At 47.3% G+C, this 19,552-nt stretch overlaps 1 protein-coding gene across 9 annotated transcripts in view; it reads left to right on the forward strand.

The window, feature by feature from the left end:
* Positions 1-19,552, forward strand: part of dip2ca (disco-interacting protein 2 homolog Ca) — an 89,332-nt gene that overhangs the window by 43,453 nt on the left and 26,327 nt on the right. For 4 of the 9 annotated variants that reach the window (XM_076290566.1, XM_076290568.1, XM_076290567.1 and 1 more), the window contains exons 5-13: positions 1,425-1,670; positions 3,640-3,765; positions 7,575-7,709; positions 12,645-12,764; positions 13,007-13,204; positions 15,246-15,337; positions 15,713-15,823; positions 17,341-17,464; positions 18,415-18,524. In XM_076290566.1, coding sequence (XP_076146681.1) covers positions 1,425-1,670; positions 3,640-3,765; positions 7,575-7,709; positions 12,645-12,764; positions 13,007-13,204; positions 15,246-15,337; positions 15,713-15,823; positions 17,341-17,464; positions 18,415-18,524 — 1,262 coding nt within the window. The remainder of the gene's footprint in view (positions 1-1,424; positions 1,671-3,639; positions 3,766-7,574; positions 7,710-12,644; positions 12,765-13,006; positions 13,205-15,245; positions 15,338-15,712; positions 15,824-17,340; positions 17,465-18,414; positions 18,525-19,552) is intronic. The other 5 variants (XM_076290570.1, XM_076290574.1, XM_076290573.1 and 2 more) reach the window with 2 other exon arrangements.

The following is a 19,552-nucleotide window of genomic DNA, read 5'->3' on the forward strand; positions in this document are numbered from 1 at the left end:
GTTTAGTAAAGACTTGTCATCTGGAGCCAGAATGTGTGGCACTTTTTTACCATGTAACATTCATAATAACAACAGGGACCTTCTGTTACAGTATGTGTCGATAGCTGTGTAGTTGATGGAACAAGTTGCTCTTGGTTCTGATGATGTGTATACCCAGTAAATATGCCAATGTGGGCCTAATTTGGACTGTTCACACGGGACCCACATTCCAGTCATGGCTAGCATACCATAATACAGAGAAACAGATTGAACACATCAAATAAATTGAAATTATAATTGTCTGATAGGTTGTCTTCAGATTTGGTGTAACAATCAAAAACGGTCATGCTAACTTAATGTATGAGAGCTACATTTAAATGCCTCTCATGCATTTATGGGAAAGGTGGAGGAATAGTTTGTGTATGGGATTGTGAATTCATTACAGTAATGTGTGGTTGTGATTACAACTTGTGAAGCATTCATCCTATGCAGTATTCTCAACAGACAGATTACGCTAACACACCAACACACCGCTAAAATAGATAAATGGAATTCTTTTCCTTTGTTCATAGTGCTGCAGGTTTGCTTAGTCTGCATGTGTGTTCACACTTCCACCGGGACATGGACACAGATTCACTCCCAATCCTCTTAACTTCACACCCACTGACTCCTGTCAGTGCAGCTGTCTCCGTCCCAATAAGCGTTACATAGACATTAAAAACCCTGAGATACACAAATTTTTCTGAAATTAAATTACATAATTTTGGGTTTAGCCCATATTGGAATTATCACTGTTATGAAATCATGAAAAAGATACAAGTCAAGGATTAAGACACCCAAATAAACAGGTTGGAGCATTAAATGAGTCATTCACACCCATGGCCTTGGATATAGAGAGTAATCTTTTCATAGTAACACTACATTTAGATGCCTTTGCCAGGATTATGAACATAATATAACGTAAGTGCATATTACAGTTATGTTATTTGTTAGAGAGGAGAGCAGTATTAAATGTGGGCATATTTGCTTAAAGAAATCTGACTGGAATTTTGCATGGAAGCTTGCATAATAATATTTTACCTGTATTTTTCAGCAGTAATTACAATATTGCAGTGAATGTGTGGTCTCGTTTCGTATTGTCCTCACAGTGTGTGTGTGTGTCCGTGTGTGTGCGTGTGCACGCAGGCGCATATGTACTGTATGTGTGTACGTGCGTGTGTGTGTGTGTGTGTGTGTGTGTGTTTGTTGTGTGTGTGTGTGTGTGTGTGTGTGTGTGTGTGTGTGTGTGTGTGTGTGTGTGTGTGTGTGTGTGTGTGTGTGTGTGTGTGTGTGTGTGTGTGTGTGTGTGTGTGTGTGTGTGTGTGTGTGTGTGTGTGTGTATGTTTGTGTCCATCCTGTCCACCAGCGGCGCGGGCAGCTCAGTGGCTCTGAGTGACTCTCACTAGGACTCTCTCCTCTCTCCTCTCTGCCCCCCCTGACAGACACGTCCTCGGGCTCGGAGGAGGAGGGCGGCCAGGGCGAGGGCACCCCCACCTCCAGCCAGGGCAGCGTCAGCATGGAGCACTGGATCAGCCGCGCCATCCACCAGGGCTCCACCACCTCCTCCTCCTCCTCGTCCACCCAGAGTGGGGGCAGCGGGGCCGCCAGCCGACTCGCCGACGTCCTGGCCCAGACGCACGTCGGCAAGTCAGGTAAATATAAACCCACCTTCTTCTTGCTGTTTACCTGCGATTACTGCTGCTGTGATCTGGCTGTTTCCCCCTCTTTCACCTGCCCTCGGCTACTGCTACATCCTCTCTTGTACTTCCTCTCTGTTTTTGCTCTATTCTATCTCTCTTTTTCTCTCTTTTTCCGTTTGGGTGTGTTCTCTCTCTCTCTCTGGGTCTGTTCTCTCTCTCTCTTTCTTTCTTTCTAGGTATTTTCCTCCTCTCTTTCTTCTCCTCTCTCCTCTGTTTTCTCCCTCTTCAAGTATCTGCTTGACAGTAAACCCCATTCCCTGTTGTTTGACCTCTGTCCCCTCCGCCTCTGTCCTCTCTGTCTCTCGCTGTCCGTCCCTGTCCTCTTCCTCCTCCTCCTCCTCTCCCGCTCTCTGTGCCCCCACCACTGGCCTGTCTGCTGTGTGTCTGCCCTGCCCTGCCCTGTCCACCTCTGTGTTTTTTATATCTGTGGCGTACGCCGCCGCCTCTTGCTTTCCTCTGTGTGCCTCCGACTGGTCATGTGGTGTGTCATTTGAAATGCCGACATGAACATCTGAACACCTCCTCTCCGCTAACATTCACTAACCCAAACGTGCTAGTGTACACACTTCTCCCTCCAAAGATTTTTCTCTCTCCCTCTCTCTCTGTCTCTTTCTCTCTCTCTCTCTCTTTCGCTCTTTCTCTCTCTCTCTCTCCCTCTGTCTCTCTTTCTCTCTCTCTTTCATTGCTTAACCTTGTGGAGGTTTTAGTGCTACCATAGTTCTGAGTCAAGCTTGTGCCGCACATTTTGCCTGCCACGGTTCACAGTTCATTCTGAAAGAGCCGAGAAGACAGGAGTGTTTGCAGCGCGCTGGACAGATGTTAGATCAATCTACCTGGCTGACCTGCAGTGTACACAGACTGCACAGCAGGGAAAAGGAAGCCTGTGCTCAATCTGCAGCTCTGCTTTTGGAGATGGACAGAGAAGGAAGGAGAGACAGACGCAGAGAGACAGACAAACAGACTGAGAATGGAGAGAGAGAGAGAGAGAGAAGGAGACAAAAGATGAAAGAGAATTACAGAGTTTTCTAGCCAGACTGAGGTGCAGCACAAGGTGGATTGTTTAGCATTCTGCTCAGGTGAAGAGTTCAGGCCGACAGCATTTTTATAGCCACCATGCTAATGTTACAGCACCCAGCAGTCAAGGTTCATCATCACATTAACTGAAAAGGCAGTGATGCGTGTTTCCTTTTTTTCCCCCCACTATTTATTTTGCCTCAGACACATACGCATGTTGACATGTGCACACTAACACACTCCCTCTCCTGTGTGTCCATGCTACGCTACCATCTAAAAGCAGACAAACAAACCGCGGAGAGTGGTGCCAACAGTCCTGAAAAAAAAAAAATCGTTTGGCAACGACGATTTTGGAAGGTGTTGTTCATCCATTGGGCATCGGTCTGACTATGCACACCTGCCAGGGCACACCTTTCTTTGTCTGCAGTGATGCAATGATCTAGTCCATAGTCTGATAGGCTATTGCTATGTTCTCATCGCATCGACTACCCCCTACCCTCCTGCCTTTTGTTTTGTGTTGCGCTCTGGGAGTTGGGACAGGAAGACAAGCCAGTGTGTGTGGAGGACCCATTCATGACTGATTCATGATGGAAACCCAAATCCCCTCTCCGCTCTCTCCTTACCCCCCCCACCAACGACCCCTTACCCCCTCACCCCCTCATCGCAATAGGACCGGTACCCATAATGCCTGGTCCTACCTGTAAACATGGCTGTGTCCATTTTGGGAGACATCTGTCCCCTTCCTTCCCTCTCTCTCACCCCCCCCCCCCCTTCCCCCCCTTCTCCTCTCTGGTGCCGTGCCTGTGTTGGTAGTGTTTGCCCAGCTGTGGGCCTGGGCTCTGTGGCTCTAAGGTTGGTTCTCCCCCCCTCCCTCCCTCCTCCCCCCCTCCCTCCACCCCTTCTCCAGGGCCCATAGGGCACCTCTCGCTCAAGAGGAAAACCATGTTCGGGGTTGCGGAGAACGGCAACTCGCTGCGTCGCTCCTGCGAGTTTGGATCCGACCTCCTCTGGCCGCCACCCTTGGAGTCGGATGGTCAGTATTCACAATGCCCCCCCCCTACCACCACCACCACCACCACCACCCTTCTCCCCTTTCCCCACCTTCTGTGCCGGCCAGCCCCTTGGTCTCCTTTCCCCCTCTCCCTCCCCCATCCATCCACCATCCCCCACCCTCATCCGGAGGTGGCCTGTGTTGTAGTCTGTGTGTAGCCTGTGAAGAGCCCCTCTCCCTGGGGCAGTAGTGTCTGTGGGGCTGGTCTCTGTGCGTGTCTCTGTGGAGCTGCTGTTAGCCGTCAATGTCATGTGCAGTGGTAGTATTGTGACTCTTGTTCTACAGCGGCAAAAGTACGTTACAGTAGTCACATTGTCTTGCTTGTTGTACTTTGAGTCAGATGTTCCGTGTGTGATCAGATATTATTTGATGGTTCTCTGGTTGTTTTTGTGAAAGGAATGTCTTCATGTTGGTGACTTATGAAAACACGGGTGTGGTATTTCGTCTGTAGGGTCTGCTTTTAGATGCCTCATTCATCGTGCTGTCTTATGTCTGTGTCTGTTTATATATATATGTATATATGTGTGTGTGTGTGTGTGTTGTGTCCAGCTACACATGTGTCAGTCAGCACGTCCTCACCACAATCAGAGTGGCACAATGGTCACTGCAATTTGCTGAGCCTCCACCTCCATGCCAGTATGTTTGTTTAAATGAGATGTCGTGCCCGTCGAGTGGCTTTTGACATTTGAGCGTGATGGAGTGCCTTGGTTTGCCTGTGCTGCTGGTGGCACTGATGTTTGTTTTGGGATATGCAGTTAATCAACAGACAAACAAATGACCAAACAAGCTTGAAGAGGACCATCTGGAGCTGAAGACCTGAATTGGTTACTGCGTGCTTTAAATGTTTAGGGGAACGCTAATGAAATCATTAGGAAAGTCATTAAACAAAAATCAAGTATCAAACACACATCTCTTCGTTGATGTTCCAAAACAAGTAGCATAGCGAAATACAGTTTCTGTTGTGTTTTATTTGGCATTTTGTAAAATCCCAATGATTTCTGTTGGAAGACTCATTGCACGTTGATATTACTGCGCCACAGTCTATGCTTCAGGCTCAAATATTGAGCAGAAGTTTATACGCGGTTGTGAGGTGTCTGAAAAAATAGTTCCACAATAGCAAATAAGACGGCTGGAAATCATACATTGCGCCGATATATTTGATTTTAATAATCAACGAACACCACTAACCACTCGGTGAGTTGCACAGTTTTGAAAATGAACGTTAAGGGTTGTTTTAAGAACATGTTTGTGCATGCCTGTAGGCAGCCACTCTGAAGCAGTAAAGGCGATTTAAAACGAGTCAGAAAAGTCGAGACAGGACCAATCGTCAAAATTTCGGTGTCTACAACTCTAGTTCATCCAAAACAAACCAAAAAAGGGACTCAAAGTGCTAAATACCGGAATTTTCCTTTATGATTAAGATTGAGATTAATGGATATGATGCCGGATACCCACAGCATGCCCCACTAGCAGATAGATAATATCATATTTGAATGGAAGTGCATAATGGTCAATATTATTGGTCAATAATGTGGGCCATGATGATTTCAACTGTTGAAATGTTGCGATATTGCAATCTTTTTTGTTCAATTAGATCAACTTTACACATACAGTACTATCCATTACTTTTGGGGTCAAGACATTGATAGCGTAGCATTGAGAATATCACGCCCTAGACCCTAAAATGTCTACAGCATTTCCACTGTTTTTCCCTGCAGGTTTGTGTATTGTATGCATAACCCTCCCCACCCCGGAGCCATGATAGCTCTCCATCACAGATGACGTTCATTAGTGCAGCAGAGTTCATTCATTCTCCCTTTTGTTGTCCTTCAAGTAAAACACTCAAACTCCCTCCAGCCTTTTAGGAAACTCCTTCTTCACATTAGTGCCAGCATAAATGCAAAAGACTGTCTGTCTGTGTGTGTGTGTGTGTGTGTGTGTGTGTGTGTGTGTGTGTGTGTACGTGTGCATGTCACGTAGGTGGGTTATTTTCAGTCCTGTTGCGTAAGAGACACTGTGGAGCTAGCCCCCGGCCGTTTCTTTCTGACAGTCATCCCTGGTGAAGGAGCCGTGGCTCAGCCGCGGACGCTGGTGCTCTGGCTGGGCTTGGGCCTGAGAGGCGAGGCCTGACTGATGGAGGTGGGGCGGCGCTGACTGCTGTGCTGCTGCAGCCGGCTGACTCCAGCCCCTGAGGCCTCTCAGCCTTTGAGTCACATTCGCACAGAGGCTGTGTCTGCCAGGATTGCACTCACTGACAGGATAGCTCTCTTCCTCTCTCTCTCTCTCTCTCTCTCTCTTCCTCTCTCCCTTCTCTTATCTCTCTTTGTTGCTTTCTCTCTGTTTCTTTTCTTTCGAGTTCTCTTCTCTCTCTAGATCTCTCTCTCTCTCTCTCTCTCACACACACACACACACACACACACACACACACACACAAACACCCCAGCAGCTATCCTTGGACATCTCCCCTCCAACACAGACTTATTCATGTGAGCCTCATGAGTAATTTATTCCTTTCATGAAGGCTGTCTGAGTCTGTCAGGCCCAAGGTGCCATGGATCTGGGAGAGTGTGGGATGACCTTGGCTTTGCCTGTCCAAGGTCCCCTCCTCATCTCCATCTCAGCGACATGAGTCACTGCCATCACGATCCCAAACCTGTGATCTCAGCAATCACAGAACACAGTACCCAGGACAGCCTCTTGCTTGCTTTCTTTTTCTCTCGCTGTCTCTTTCTCTCACTCACTCTCACATAGACACAACACACACACACACACACATGCACACACACACACACACAGACACACACACAGACACAAACAAACAAACAAGCCTTAAGGTGAGTGCGCCATCCTTGGCCGTTTTTTTTTTCCTCCCCCCTCTGCATTTTATTGTTCCAAACGCGGTGTTGTCTAGACCCCATTGAGATTCCCCCAGTGCTGTCCCCCCGAAATCCCAAATTGCACAGCGAATGTTATTTCTCACCTAGCTGGTCAATTTGAGTGTAATGGTGCGCGCGTAATGGGCGACACAACCTGTGTGGGTTTTTACGAGCCGTCCACCCGCCTGCCAGCCATAGAGGACAGAGGACGCCTCCCAAATTCTGCTTCTGAGGGTCGCCCACGGGGAACAGTGGCGGCGGCAGCTAGGGTGGTGGCAGCGCTGCGATTTATCGTTCTGTCAAGCTCTGGGCGTTATCGGTGCCATAACGGGATGGCGATGAGATTTTTATATTTCTTTCCGGGGGCCATGGCAGCCGACATGAAAGAAACATCAATAAGAGAAGGCTTTGGCCCGATGGTGTGGGGGACCTGGGAGGACTGAGACGGTAATAATGAACCATCGGCAGCCGAACATTTATAATCAAGAAGAAGGGCGAGCAGGGGGGGGGCAAGGGAAATCAAGTGGAAATGAAAGAGACTGTCATTATCCAGCCGCCTGAAAACACTGTTTTATCCCTCTATCTCTCGCTCTCGCTTGGTCTCTTGCTCCATCTCTTCCTCTCTTTTTACCTCTCTAGCCATTCCTCCGGGCCCAGTGCATGTTTTTTTTTCTAGTAGTCATTCACCTCTTCTCATCCTCTTTGTGTGGTCAGTGAATTGTGATCTGATTGTGAGTCTGGGTGCTTTGTTAGTGAAATCTAGGAGTTAAATGAAATCTCCCTTTCTTTATCTGTCTCTTTGTTTACCTCCTTCTCTGTATTACCTCCTCCCTCTTTCTCTCTCTCTCTCTCTCTCTCTCTCCCTCTCCCTCTTTCTCCCCCCCCCTCTCTCTCTCTTTGGTTGCCGTGACACAGAGAACCACTCGGCTCCTCCAGACGTCACCACCTACACCTCTGAGCTGCCGCCTCAGGTGGAGAGGCCACAGGTGTCCACCGTCCCCAGAACCACACCCAAATACGGCAACGCCGAGCTCATGGAGACCGGAGATGGTGAGGACCTGTAGTGTGTGTGTGTGTGTGTGTTTCTGTTTGTGTATTTGTGTGTGTGTGTGTGTTTCTGTGTGAAAGAAGAAAGGTGTACAGTGTATCTGTTTTGTGTATAGCTGTCTGGGAATGTCTGTGTATAAGTAAATAAATGGAGGTACTGTATGTATGGATGTATGGATCTGTCTAGGGCAGCCTTAGGCATATAGATAGTCCACCATGTTTCAGTGGCTCTATATGAGAACGTTTTGTGAACTCGCTTTTTTGGGAGTCCAGGATCGGCATGCATCCGTCATCGTTGATGTTGCCGTGATGCGGGGGAAGGAGATGGTAGCCGCGGTGACAGGTGACGGACAGCTTCATCCTCCGCAGGACAGAAAGCTGATATTTGTTGTGATGGCTCCTCGGAGATCAGGCTGTGATGGAGGGCATTGATCCCACCTCTCGTTTATTTGGCTTTAATTTGCTCTCCGGGGACAAGCCCCCTCGGTGTGTCTGCATTTGAATGCATTTGTCAGATGTGTTCAATCGATGCCGCCACGCCGGATAGATTTGTTTGGTGTTGCATGAAAACTTGGCTTCTCAAAACATGGCCCAACATAACAGAGGGGAACATGAGTACATCTGCTGAGGCGGGGCAGGGAAAGGGTTGTGTGCTTTTTTCTCTCCACTCTGGAGCTTTGCCTGTTCACCTGTTTTAGACACTGAAAAAATCAGTGTTGAGTTTAAGTGTGTGTCTGTGTCTGTGTCTGTGTCTGTGTCTGTGTCTGTGTGTGTGTCCAACATGGCCGACAGCACCGCGCGTGAGTTTCGCAGCCCTGTGCCAAACCATGGCAATATAAAATCTTAAACTTCGCGCCCGTTGTAACTGCCATCGTTAATGCAGCAGAGAAAGATATGCTTTGGACACTAGTACTAAAGGTAAAACACACCAAGTGCGCAGCACTATACGAGCGACGCAGCGGTGGCAACCGCTGGTATAAAGCCAAATCGGACAAACCCCTCTTCTTCACAATCATGGGGCAGCCCATCAGAGTCTACCCACGCCATGAGTCATACACCTATCTTGGCCATAACATCAACATTGCAGGTGAGTGGGGGGAGCAGGTACAGGAGCTATGCCATGCTTATAAGAACAGGATCGACCTAATCGACTCCTCCCCCCTCCCTGTAGTCATGAAACTGGACGCTATCAGAGAGGTGGCCCTGGCAAAGGTACAACACCTCTTTGCAAATGTCCACATCCCGCAAAATGTCCTACGCGACATGAACAATAAAACAGTCCAGGCCGTCAGAAAATGGCTGGGGCTGAACTCTCACTCTACCTGGGACCTCATCTTCCTCTCACGCAAAGAGGGGGGGCTGGGTGTCCCAAACGTGGAATGGGTATACACTGCCACCAGGCTGACACACCTCATCTGCATGCTCAACAATGACCATGCTAGCCAGAGCTTCCCTCCTGCTGGACCTCACTGGCCAAACCAGGCCAGGACAGCTTCCTAGGCTTTAGGAGGAAAAGCAGCGGGAAACTGGACACACAAGCTTTGGCTTTGGAGTCCGATCAGACTGGCCAGACCTAAATGATCTGTGCAACAGAATGTCAGTCAAACTGGAATGGACACAACACAACTCACACACAGCACCACAGGCATCTGATGCAGTTGTCACAGACCCATCTGTAAAAGCAGAGGCTACTGTATATCACAACGAGGCACAACACACTACAGAATACAACAGCAAGGAGATTCCTTCTTAACATAAAACAGACACCAAACAACACTGGACTGGACTCAGAATGCAGGGAAAGTTGGCATGGCTACACTTTGCCGACCACTCTGTCTCACACTCCATGTTTACAAATGCCGCTGTTGGGGAGGACATCCTCTGTTTCAAAGCCAGACTGCAGGTGTTACCCACCAAATAGAACCTTGCATTATAGTACCCTGCAATCCACCATCCACACTGTATAATGCACTCAGACTCTGACCATCATCTCGAATCAGTTGCCCATATTGTTAATGGCTGTACTATGTACAAAGGACTTTATACTGCACGCCACGACCGAATTGTTGACCTTATTGCTAGCACTGTTAAGGATGTACTTCCAGATAATGTGACCATGTACAGTACAAACATTCGCGTATTACTGTATGCCAGAATGGTTTAACAGCTCCACTGATGTGTTTTGTAACATCCCTAACACCCCTGATGTTACGAGACAGAAAGGAAGTAGCCTGACGAGCCAGACCCACATTAAAATGTAGGGTCTGGGCATTCACCGTTCGCAGTGCTCAGTCCGAGGAGCGGGATAATCGTTTGTCTTTGAAATTCCCTCTGCACGCAATAGGACATCGCTATGAATCCAATGTTTCCCACCAGCGGAGCTACAGTAGTTGGCTAGTTCAAACTTTTGCCAACTTAATAAAAGCTTAACTCGTGTCACACTGTTCGCCAACAGCAACATTACCTTATTTGTTTTCAAGTAGCAGGGAATTCAAGCCAAACTGTTGCAACTCTGCCATCAATCATTATGTTAAGCCCGCCTAACGACTCTATACACGATTTGATTGGCCTGATAGAAGTTTAATTTTTCGAGCTCACAAGCCAACGGAGAGTTGCTAGACTAGCCCTGGCAGCAAATTTAATTTGCTGCCGCTAGGGTGCGTCTAGATTTCTAGGCTAGAAGGGAAGTACTTACATGGACATGGCTTTTGATGATAAAATCATGAAGTACCAACCCATACGGACAAAACTATGTGACCTAGGCTATCAATGCAAGCTAGTGGTGTTGATCTTTGGCAGCTTGGGGCATGTCCACAATCTTGTTTTCAGTGGGTTAAGCAGGGTGCTTGCGCAAGTCTTGAAAGTCTTAATAAGTATGGAATTTTGAAACACTGTTTTCCAGACCTTGAAAAGTCTTGAATTTTGTGTGAAAGTCTTAATAAAGTATGGAAAAAATGTATGGTAGAATCTTACAGTATGCTCAAAGGCATTGTGAAATGAGAAATAGGAAGGTAGGCTATAAAACTATAATTTTACTAACTGGTCACTTACTGTATTAGCTGTATTGTGGAATGATATCCAATCAACGCTTGCTTAGCCTAGTCTGGCACCTTTTCGTCACTGCTGAGGTCTATTGACACATAGCTAGCCTAGTGGTCAACAGAACTGGGTCATTGCGTGTTTTCGAATTTATGGCTGGATTTGAAGTTAAATTAAATTAAAAATTAGAGTCTTTGCCATACTGTGCAGTTTATTTTTTGTTCTAACCAAGTGCACTAGGTCAAATGTATGCACTTTTGTGAGTGTTGTGATGCAGCTTGTTCAGAAGTTAAAATGAGATAACATAAAGATATGTTCAGTCATGTTAAGGACAGAAAAAATGAGATGTGAGTGAGACTGAATTCTACATCCATTCATCCATCCATTCATGTTTTTTTATAGATAGTTTGGTAACACTTTACTTGACGGGTGAGTTCTTAACACATTCATAGCAGCTGCCATAAACTTCACATAAAGCATTCATGACTGTTTCATGAGACATGACTCAACATTCATACCAAACCTTTCATGAATGTGGAAGACAGAACGACAACAACTCGTCAAAATAAAAGTCCATCAATCGCAAAGCAGCATTGCCGTTTTTGTTCCAAACCTCTTACCTGACCATGTCACATCTGAGTCAATGGGCTAGTCCAGTGCCAAAAAGACAGAACATGGTCAAGCAAATAATTTTTGTTTCATAAAAATGTATTTGTTTTATGATGTAACCGTTGCAGATAATTTCTCATCTTTTGCTACTGGGAATGTCCAACCATTCCAGGTTACACAAATACAAGTCGAATGTTGGCTAGTTTGCCTCCCAGTGTTAAACTCAGTGATTACAAATACTTCACAACTTGTATAGTAAAGTGACATTCAATGTAGACTTCATAAGATATTCATGAAATATTTACAAAAACGGCAATGCTGCTTTGCGATTGATGGACTTTTATTTTGACAATTTTTCGTCGTTCTGTCTTCCACATTCATGAAAGGTTTGGTATGAATGTTGAGTCATGTCTCATGAAACAGTCATGAATGCTTTATGTGCAGTTTATGACAGCTGCTATGAATGTGTTATGAACTCACCCGTCAAGTAAAGTGTTACCGATTACCGTTTTTGTGACACTTGTTTGATGTGAAATTCATGTACTTGTGATTTTCATGTTTTGAAACATTTTCATCAGTAAAAGCATAATTTACTGTGAATAATGCATTTGTTCATTGAATTCCAGCCTATAAAAATTAATTTATTTATTTCTAATAAACACAGTTGGTACAATCTCAACCAATGAAGTAGGCAGTAGGCACACAAGTATACAAGTACATAAAGTTAAGGTCTTGAGAAAAAAAATTCCAGTTTTAAAAAAGTCTGGAAAAAGTCTGGAATTTTAATTTGGAAAAAGAGCAAGCACCCTGGTTAAGGCTGGCAGGGCTCTCCAGCAGAAAAACAAAACAGCTAGTTTTGCTCCATATCTGCAGTTATACAGTAGGCAGCCTTGCAGTATGGCGCAGGAGATGTTTCTTGTACCCCTGAATACCATTGAGTGACAAAGCCCTATCTTATCTCTTGAAATATTTGAATCCTGTCTGTTGTAATATGATTTGTGGATTTAAATAAAGAATTAAAATGTGTGTGTGTGTGTGTGTGTGTGAGAGAGAGAGATTTGTGTATTAGTGCAAACCCTGGAAGGATGTGGGAGAGAGCTGTAGGGACAGCAAGTATGTAGCTGCTTGAGGATATTGTATTGAGTACAGAGTGTGTTTGTTTGTATGCTGTATGTTTGTTTTATCTGTTTGTGAGTGTTTGATGTCTGGTTTTGTGTGTGTGTGGGTGTGTGTGTGTGTGTGTCTGGACACGTCACCCTTAATGAGTTTACTGATGGTGTGTGTCCTCAGGAGTCCCAGTGAGCAGTCGAGTGTCCGCTAAGATCCAGCAGCTAGTGAACACCCTCAAGCAGCCCAGACGACCCCCCCTCAGAGAGTTCTTTGTGGACGACTTTGAGGAACTCCTCGAAGGTTAGCCTTAGCCATTAGCCTCCTCCATTAGCTTTCTCCATTAGCCTTCTTTTAGTGACTCATTTCTCTGCTTTATATACCTCATAATATGATTATGAAATGTCATGAAATATGGAACTGTTTTGTGCGTGTGCGTGTGTGTGTGTGTGTGTGTGTGTGTGTGTGTGTGTGTATGTGTGTGTGTGTGTGTGTGTGTGTGTGTGTGTGTGTGTGTGTGTATTGAATGCATTGGTGCACAACAGTCCAGCAGCCTGACCCCAACCAGCCGCGGCCAGAGGGGGCCCAGATGTTGACCATGCGCGGCGAGCAGTTGGGGGTGGTGACCAACTGGCCCCCATCCCTGGAGGCTGCCCTGCAGCGTTGGGGCACCATCTCGCCCAAAGCCCCTTGCCTCACCACTATGGACACCAATGGCAAGCCTCTCTACGTCCTCACCTACGGTAAGCTAGCCTAGCCGCTAATTCCACTGCTATTGTGCTAATTGAAGTCTAGGCCTTATGCTAATGTTGATGCAATAGCACCCTCAAATGCTCACATTGCTCTATATTTAGTACAGTACTAGTAGCATGTACACACAGCTCAGTGATTACCTGTTGTCAACATAGCCCACCTTAACATGCACTGCTGGTTAAATTTGTTTGTGTTCTTGACTAACTGAATGTGTGGAAACCCAATTACCTGATAAGTCATATGATTTCCCAAGTGCCCTCACTGGGGAGCTCTGTGCCTTGCTGGACATCATGGGTGAGGGCATGGCTGTGCTGAGGGTTTGCAGTGTTTGTGTGTAACTGTATACCTGACTGTGTTTTGGGTTTGAGTGAGTTTTCCACCTCCATGCTCTGTGTGCAAGGGTGCTGTGTTTCCCCTACCCAGCTGTTGGTAACGGTTGATCGCACCCTCTCTTACACACATGCACACGCACACACTTCTCCATTGCCTTAGGGAGAGTAATCCATGGATGGTGATGATGATGATGATGATGATGAGTTTGTTTTAATGAGACCGCCGAGATCATCTCTCCTGTTCTGCAACCGTCTGCACTTCTGCTCCCCCCTTCAACCAAGGCGGGACTTGTTACCTTTCTTCCTATCCCACCCACCCACCCTCCTCCTCCTCTTCCTCCTCCTTTGCCGTCGTTGACTCAGCAGGAGTGCCGCAGGGTTGGACTCGGCATGGCGACGGACAGCCGTCTCTCCGGCTCCGTCAGACCAGACCAGACCAGACCAGACCAGTCTCCCTCTCGGCCGCCCACTTCTCCTCCTTTAGTGTGAGGCGGCTGGGCCTGGCTCCGGCTGGTGCTTCCGCTGCTGTTGTGCTCCGTGCCTCTGCTGTTTAGTGCGCCATGTGCTGTGTGGGCAGAGGCTTTGTCTCAAAATAGAACAGGGCTCCTGTTTTTTACTCTCTTTCTCTCTTCTCTCTCTTTTTTTTCCCTCCCTCCCTCTTTCTCACCCTCTCCCTCATTCCTTCTCTTCCACCCCCTTTGTCATGCATTCTTTTTCTACCTCACTTCTCCCACCTCTGCCTTCCCTTTTCTCTCTCTCTCCCTCTCTCCCTCTCTCCCTTTCTCTCTCTCTCTCTCTCTCTCTCTTGCTCTCCCCTCCGCCTACAGGGACTTGTGCCCGCCCCGTCAGCCTCATTAAAACCTCACCCAAATCAAAGAGTAATTAACTTTCATCGCCGCGCGCCGGCGTGAGGAGAGATAGATATCACGCGCACGCGCGCTCACCATCCATGCCGATAAAAACACAAACACGCAGACCCACGGGCCCCGCCGTGGTCAGACACGCTATCTGAACGGGAAAAGAGGGCTGGTGTGTGTGTGTGTGTGTGTCGGGGGAGTGTATAATGTGCTGATTTGGAGCAGGCCGATGGGCGCATCTCCGCTCTGGGCCGATGCTGATCTGAGAGGAGGGGAGGAGGGGAGGGGTGGGTCTGCAGTCTGCAGCTGGTGGTGGGCCACGCATGAGGCAGCATGTAGGGCAGATCCACACGCGGCCGCTGATTAGATCTGCGCGCCGGTGGAGGGGCTAATGAGAGAGATCTGTCATGTCACACCTAATGCTCAGCCGTCAGCTAATGTTCCAGTCCCAAGGAGGGAGTGGATGTGTCTGTGTGTGTGTGTGTGGGGGGGGGGGGGGTGTTCCCTTGGTTTGTTTCACCTGTCTCTGTCTCTTGACTTGCAAGGTAAAGAACTTCATAGTTGGTGCACAGCTGGGTTCTCCCTCTTTGGACACACTCACAGAGAAGTGTGCCCTCTTTCTCTCTCTCCTTTGAGTGTGTGTGTGTTTTTCCCCCCAAAATATCTCTGGTATTATTTCCATTCCACCAGCCCAGTCCTGTTAGTGGCAGCTGAATTCTTATTTCAGACCCAAATCCTTTAAGGCACCCGTGGTCTCTCAGTGCAAACCATAATATGGAAGCCCAGGCACATGTATAGGCTTTTCCCATGTGACCTAAAATACCTACTTTGAACCTATACAGGGAAGCTTTGGTCCCGGAGCATCAAGGTGGCCTACAACATTCTCCACAAGCTTGGCACCAAACAAGAGCCCATGGTCCGGCCTGGTGATAGGGTGAGTCATTGCTATGATACCTATATATAATCTCTGTGATGTTGGAATGATGGAAGCCATGGCTAGTGTAAAAATGTTTGTGTTATGTGTTCAGTGTTATTGATCACAGTAGGACTTTGCACCTTTCTGAGGCTTTATTCTACCTAGCCATAAAGCCGGCAGAGAGGTTAATGGGTCTGTGGTGACTCATGGCATCTGTCACACACACACACACACACACACACACACCCACACACACACACACACACACTCTCTCTCTCTCTCTCTCTCTCTCTCTCTCTCTCTCTCTCTCACACACACACACGCACACCTCTCGCTGGCTTCTCAGTCCCTGTGTGTCTCACGGCTTTTGTCCTCTCACCACCCTGTGTGCAGGTGGCCCTGGTGTTCCCCAACAATGACCCGGCCGCCTTCATGGTGGCCTTCTATGGCTGCCTGCTGGCCGAGGTGGTGCCCGTGCCAATCGAAGTGCCGCTCACGAGGAAGGTGAGAATTCCACTCATAACACATCCACTGGCAGCATTCACACTGTGCCACCAGACACCACAAAGCAAGCCACATCAATGTCAGCAAGAGTCTTTGTGCAGTAGTGCATCAAAGCGCTACAGAGTATAGTATACACACATCCAATGCACATGTGTCTATACAAGTGCACATTCACATATACTGTAGATTGTTATGCATATATTATATACACACATGACATTTCACACACACACACACACACACACACACACACAGACACACACACATTTTAACCATTTATTTATGTCTAGAGACATAAATTTATGTCTAGAGAAAAGTGGTGCAGGGACACAAATATTTAAGATGTAATATAATACATACACAAACACACACACATGCACACACACATTAACAAACGCACACAAACACACACTCATGGATATACTGCCAGCCTAGGAGTTAATTCCATTTTGGAGCCTGTCTCGATGACAAGTGGTAGAGCATTTCCACTATTCTTCCCCTCCGGCCACCTCTCACAGCTTGAGCTCACAGTATCTTATGCCAATACGACAGGCTTCATAGCACAAAATATTCATGCTTATTTATTATTAACAGCCGATGTTAAGCATCTTCGTGGGCTCATGGAAAGTTCTTTTTTCCCCCTCTCTCTTTAGCTGTTTTTATGGGGAATGCTGGGAGTATTGCATCAGCTGTAAGGAAGGCTTATGGATGGGTTCTAGGCTCTATGTTGGCGTAGGAGTCTTCGTGTAATGTCACGTCTGGCCTGTCAGCCTGTGGTTGGGCAGTAGGCATCAGCATTTGTCCTGCTGGAATGCTTGTGTGTGCTTTGAGTTGGGAAGCAAGGAAGTCAAGCTTTTTTTTTTTGGCTTCGTCCCTCACCTTTTTTTTTTTTCAATCCAAAAATTCCAGGAAAGAACCTTCCTTCAAAACTGGCAGAACACTCGCTGGCTTCCTCTGCTCTTGAACGGCGCTTGATTCGGAAACCAATAAAACATTTTTGTCCACCATCCAGTCGAAAAGCAGCTGTATTTCTTTCATTTTTGCCTTTTTTTTTCGTAAGAGGACACTTGTCGCGGGAGAGTGAGTCAGACAATTACAGCAGAGGGCAAATATCTGAAGGGGGAAAATAAAACAGTCTTAAAGTGCCTGTATTATGTAGAGGCCGTGAAGGAAAAGAAAAGAGAAGAAGGAAAAAAATCATTGAGTCACAGTTATGGAAACATAAGGGTAACTGTGCTAATTTCAAACACATTCAAAAACACCTCCCTGTCCTGCCAGAGTGCATTCTGTGATGCGTAGATGCTACAGCCATGTCAAAAATGAATTGCTCTGTTCTGAAAACTTTCTCCTTTCTCACCATTCTTCTCTCTCTTTCTATGTATCTGACCTACCTCTTTCTCTTTCTCTCACTGTCTGACTCTCTGTTGGATCTCTTTCCTTCTCCCTCACTCTTCTCTCCCTCCCTCTCTCTCTCTCTCTCTCTTTCTCTGTCTCTCTCTCTCCCTGCTGCTGTGTAGGATGCGGGGAGTCAGCAGATTGGCTTCCTGTTGGGGAGCTGTGGGGTCACGGTGGCACTGACCAGCGATGCCTGCCATAAAGGCCTCCCCAAGGGCCCCACCGGGGAAATCCCACAGTTCAAAGGTCAGCTTCGCCAAGACAAACAATAACAAGATGGCAATAAATGTGATTGATACGTAAATGTGTGTGGAACATAGTGCATAGGTCACTTTTGTGTGTATAGGTTTACAGACTGAAAGTGTGATTTTGTGCGTGTGTGTGTGTGTGTGTGTGTGTGAGAGAGAGAGAGAGAGAGAGAGAGAGAGAGAGAGAGAGAGTGATACTGGATTCTCTGCTATGTTTATTTAGGCAGTGAGTGGGTACAGTATGCAGCTGAGAATGTTTGTTTGTGTGTGAGTATATGTAGCGAAGCGAATGTGTGTGTGTGTGTGTGTGTATGAGTGTGTGTGGGTGGCTACGTGGCAGAGAATGAAAGGTATGTTGAATAGACCTGCGTGGTGTATGCGTGTGTGTGTGTGTGTGTGTGTGTGATGTGATGTGAGCTAGATTCTCAGACAAAGACAGTCGGCGTTCTTTTCCCCTCTGCCCTCCCCATCTCGGGTCCACTGATGTGGGAATATAAATAGTGTGTGTGGGGTGGACCTGGCTGCGGGCAGTAATGGCTTTATAATACAGTTGTTGTAGCAGCCGTGATAAAGAACTGACCGAGAGCAGTTTGTTTTTCCTCAGTGTATGTGGGGGGGGGGGGGGGGGGGTGCGATGCTCTACCCATCCTCTCCTCCTCTGCTCCCCACCACTAATGGTAGCCAGTGCCCACTTACGCCGCCCACGTAATCACATCACCGAGATGCCCATCATCAGTGCTGATGAGGAGGGGGGGCCTGATGCTCTGATGGAGGGATGGCTGGGGGGGTTTCGCGGTGTCTGGCCGCCTGGCTCTGGGTCTCAGGCTCTGCCTGGTTGGCTGGGTGGGTGGTTGGCTTCATAATGGTGCTGGTGTGTGTTTGTTTGTGCTCACAGCGCATCTGTGTCCTCTTTTTCTCTCCCCCATCCCCCCCACTGCTCTCACACAGGATGGCCGAAGCTGCTGTGGTTTGTCACCGAGTCCAAACACCTGTCCAAGCCCCCGCGAGACTGGTTCCCCCACATCAAGGACGCCAACAACGACACGGCCTACATCGAGGTACACAGCCACCGTGTGGCGGCGAGCCTAATGAAGCGGATCGTGGATAGGAGCGGGCGCTCGGGCAGAGGAGGGAATAACTAGCGCTGTTTTTCATTCGCTGACAGCAGACAAGCAGACAGAATCAGGGTGGCAGTTTCGGGAAGAGTCACAACCTTCTTTTTTTCCCCCCCTCTCCACGTTCACATTTTTTCCTCTTCCTCTCGCTCACAGTATGGTAGTCGAGCCAGGACTTACCGACAAGCGCGTCACAGTCCACGAGCAACCACTCTCTCTATACGCTCTCTTCCCACCTAATTCTATTACGATTCTTCATGTCAGGGATAGTCTTACATTGCAGAGCTCCAGAGAATGGCTAGAAATCAATAGTTGCTATCAGCATCGGCGCAGGCATGCATACTATAGCTTCCATTAGGGGGAGGCTTGTGTAGGTAATGGAACTGGGGAATGATTAGCATGTGGTTAATTGTGAGACTGATGCTGACCAGTGCTTAGAGATATATATATATTTTGGGTCCGCGGTGCGTCGTGTACATTTTCTGTGCATTGATCCTCGTGTGCGTGGCCCACCCCCTTGGCCGTCCATTACCGATGGAGTGTAAATGGAGAGTGCCATGCAGACGCGAGTTTACTCTTAGCAGAAGCATCTGACACACGGGGATTCTGATGCACCGTCATGAACAGCAAGGATATGTGTGCTCACTTAGTACACTTGCGATTGACAGCCGTAGTGAAAAAGACATGAGGCATATCAGAGTTCTTGAAGACATGGTCTCAGTGATCCTGTAAAATTGTTGTAGATTACCCTAATTTCCTGCCTATTAACCGAGGTATATTGATTTTGATAAATAAGCTATGAGTTTAATACGTGGGGGGGACGATGCATGTGAAATGCATTTCATTTTTTCATTCTTTCATTCGTGGTTAATACCTGGGTGCGGTTAATACATGATTTTTGTTTTTTCAATTTGCATACAACACAGTCATGCAGTTTATATGTGGTGCAGCTAATACACAGAAAATGACTG

This window comes from Alosa pseudoharengus, unplaced genomic scaffold (assembly GCF_046254945.1).
Source record: "Alosa pseudoharengus isolate Yale_2024_CS ecotype anadromous, Long Island Sound unplaced genomic scaffold, YU_APseudo_1.1 YU_APseudo_1.1_scf_18, whole genome shotgun sequence".
Lineage (NCBI taxonomy): Eukaryota > Metazoa > Chordata > Actinopteri > Clupeiformes > Clupeidae > Alosa > Alosa pseudoharengus.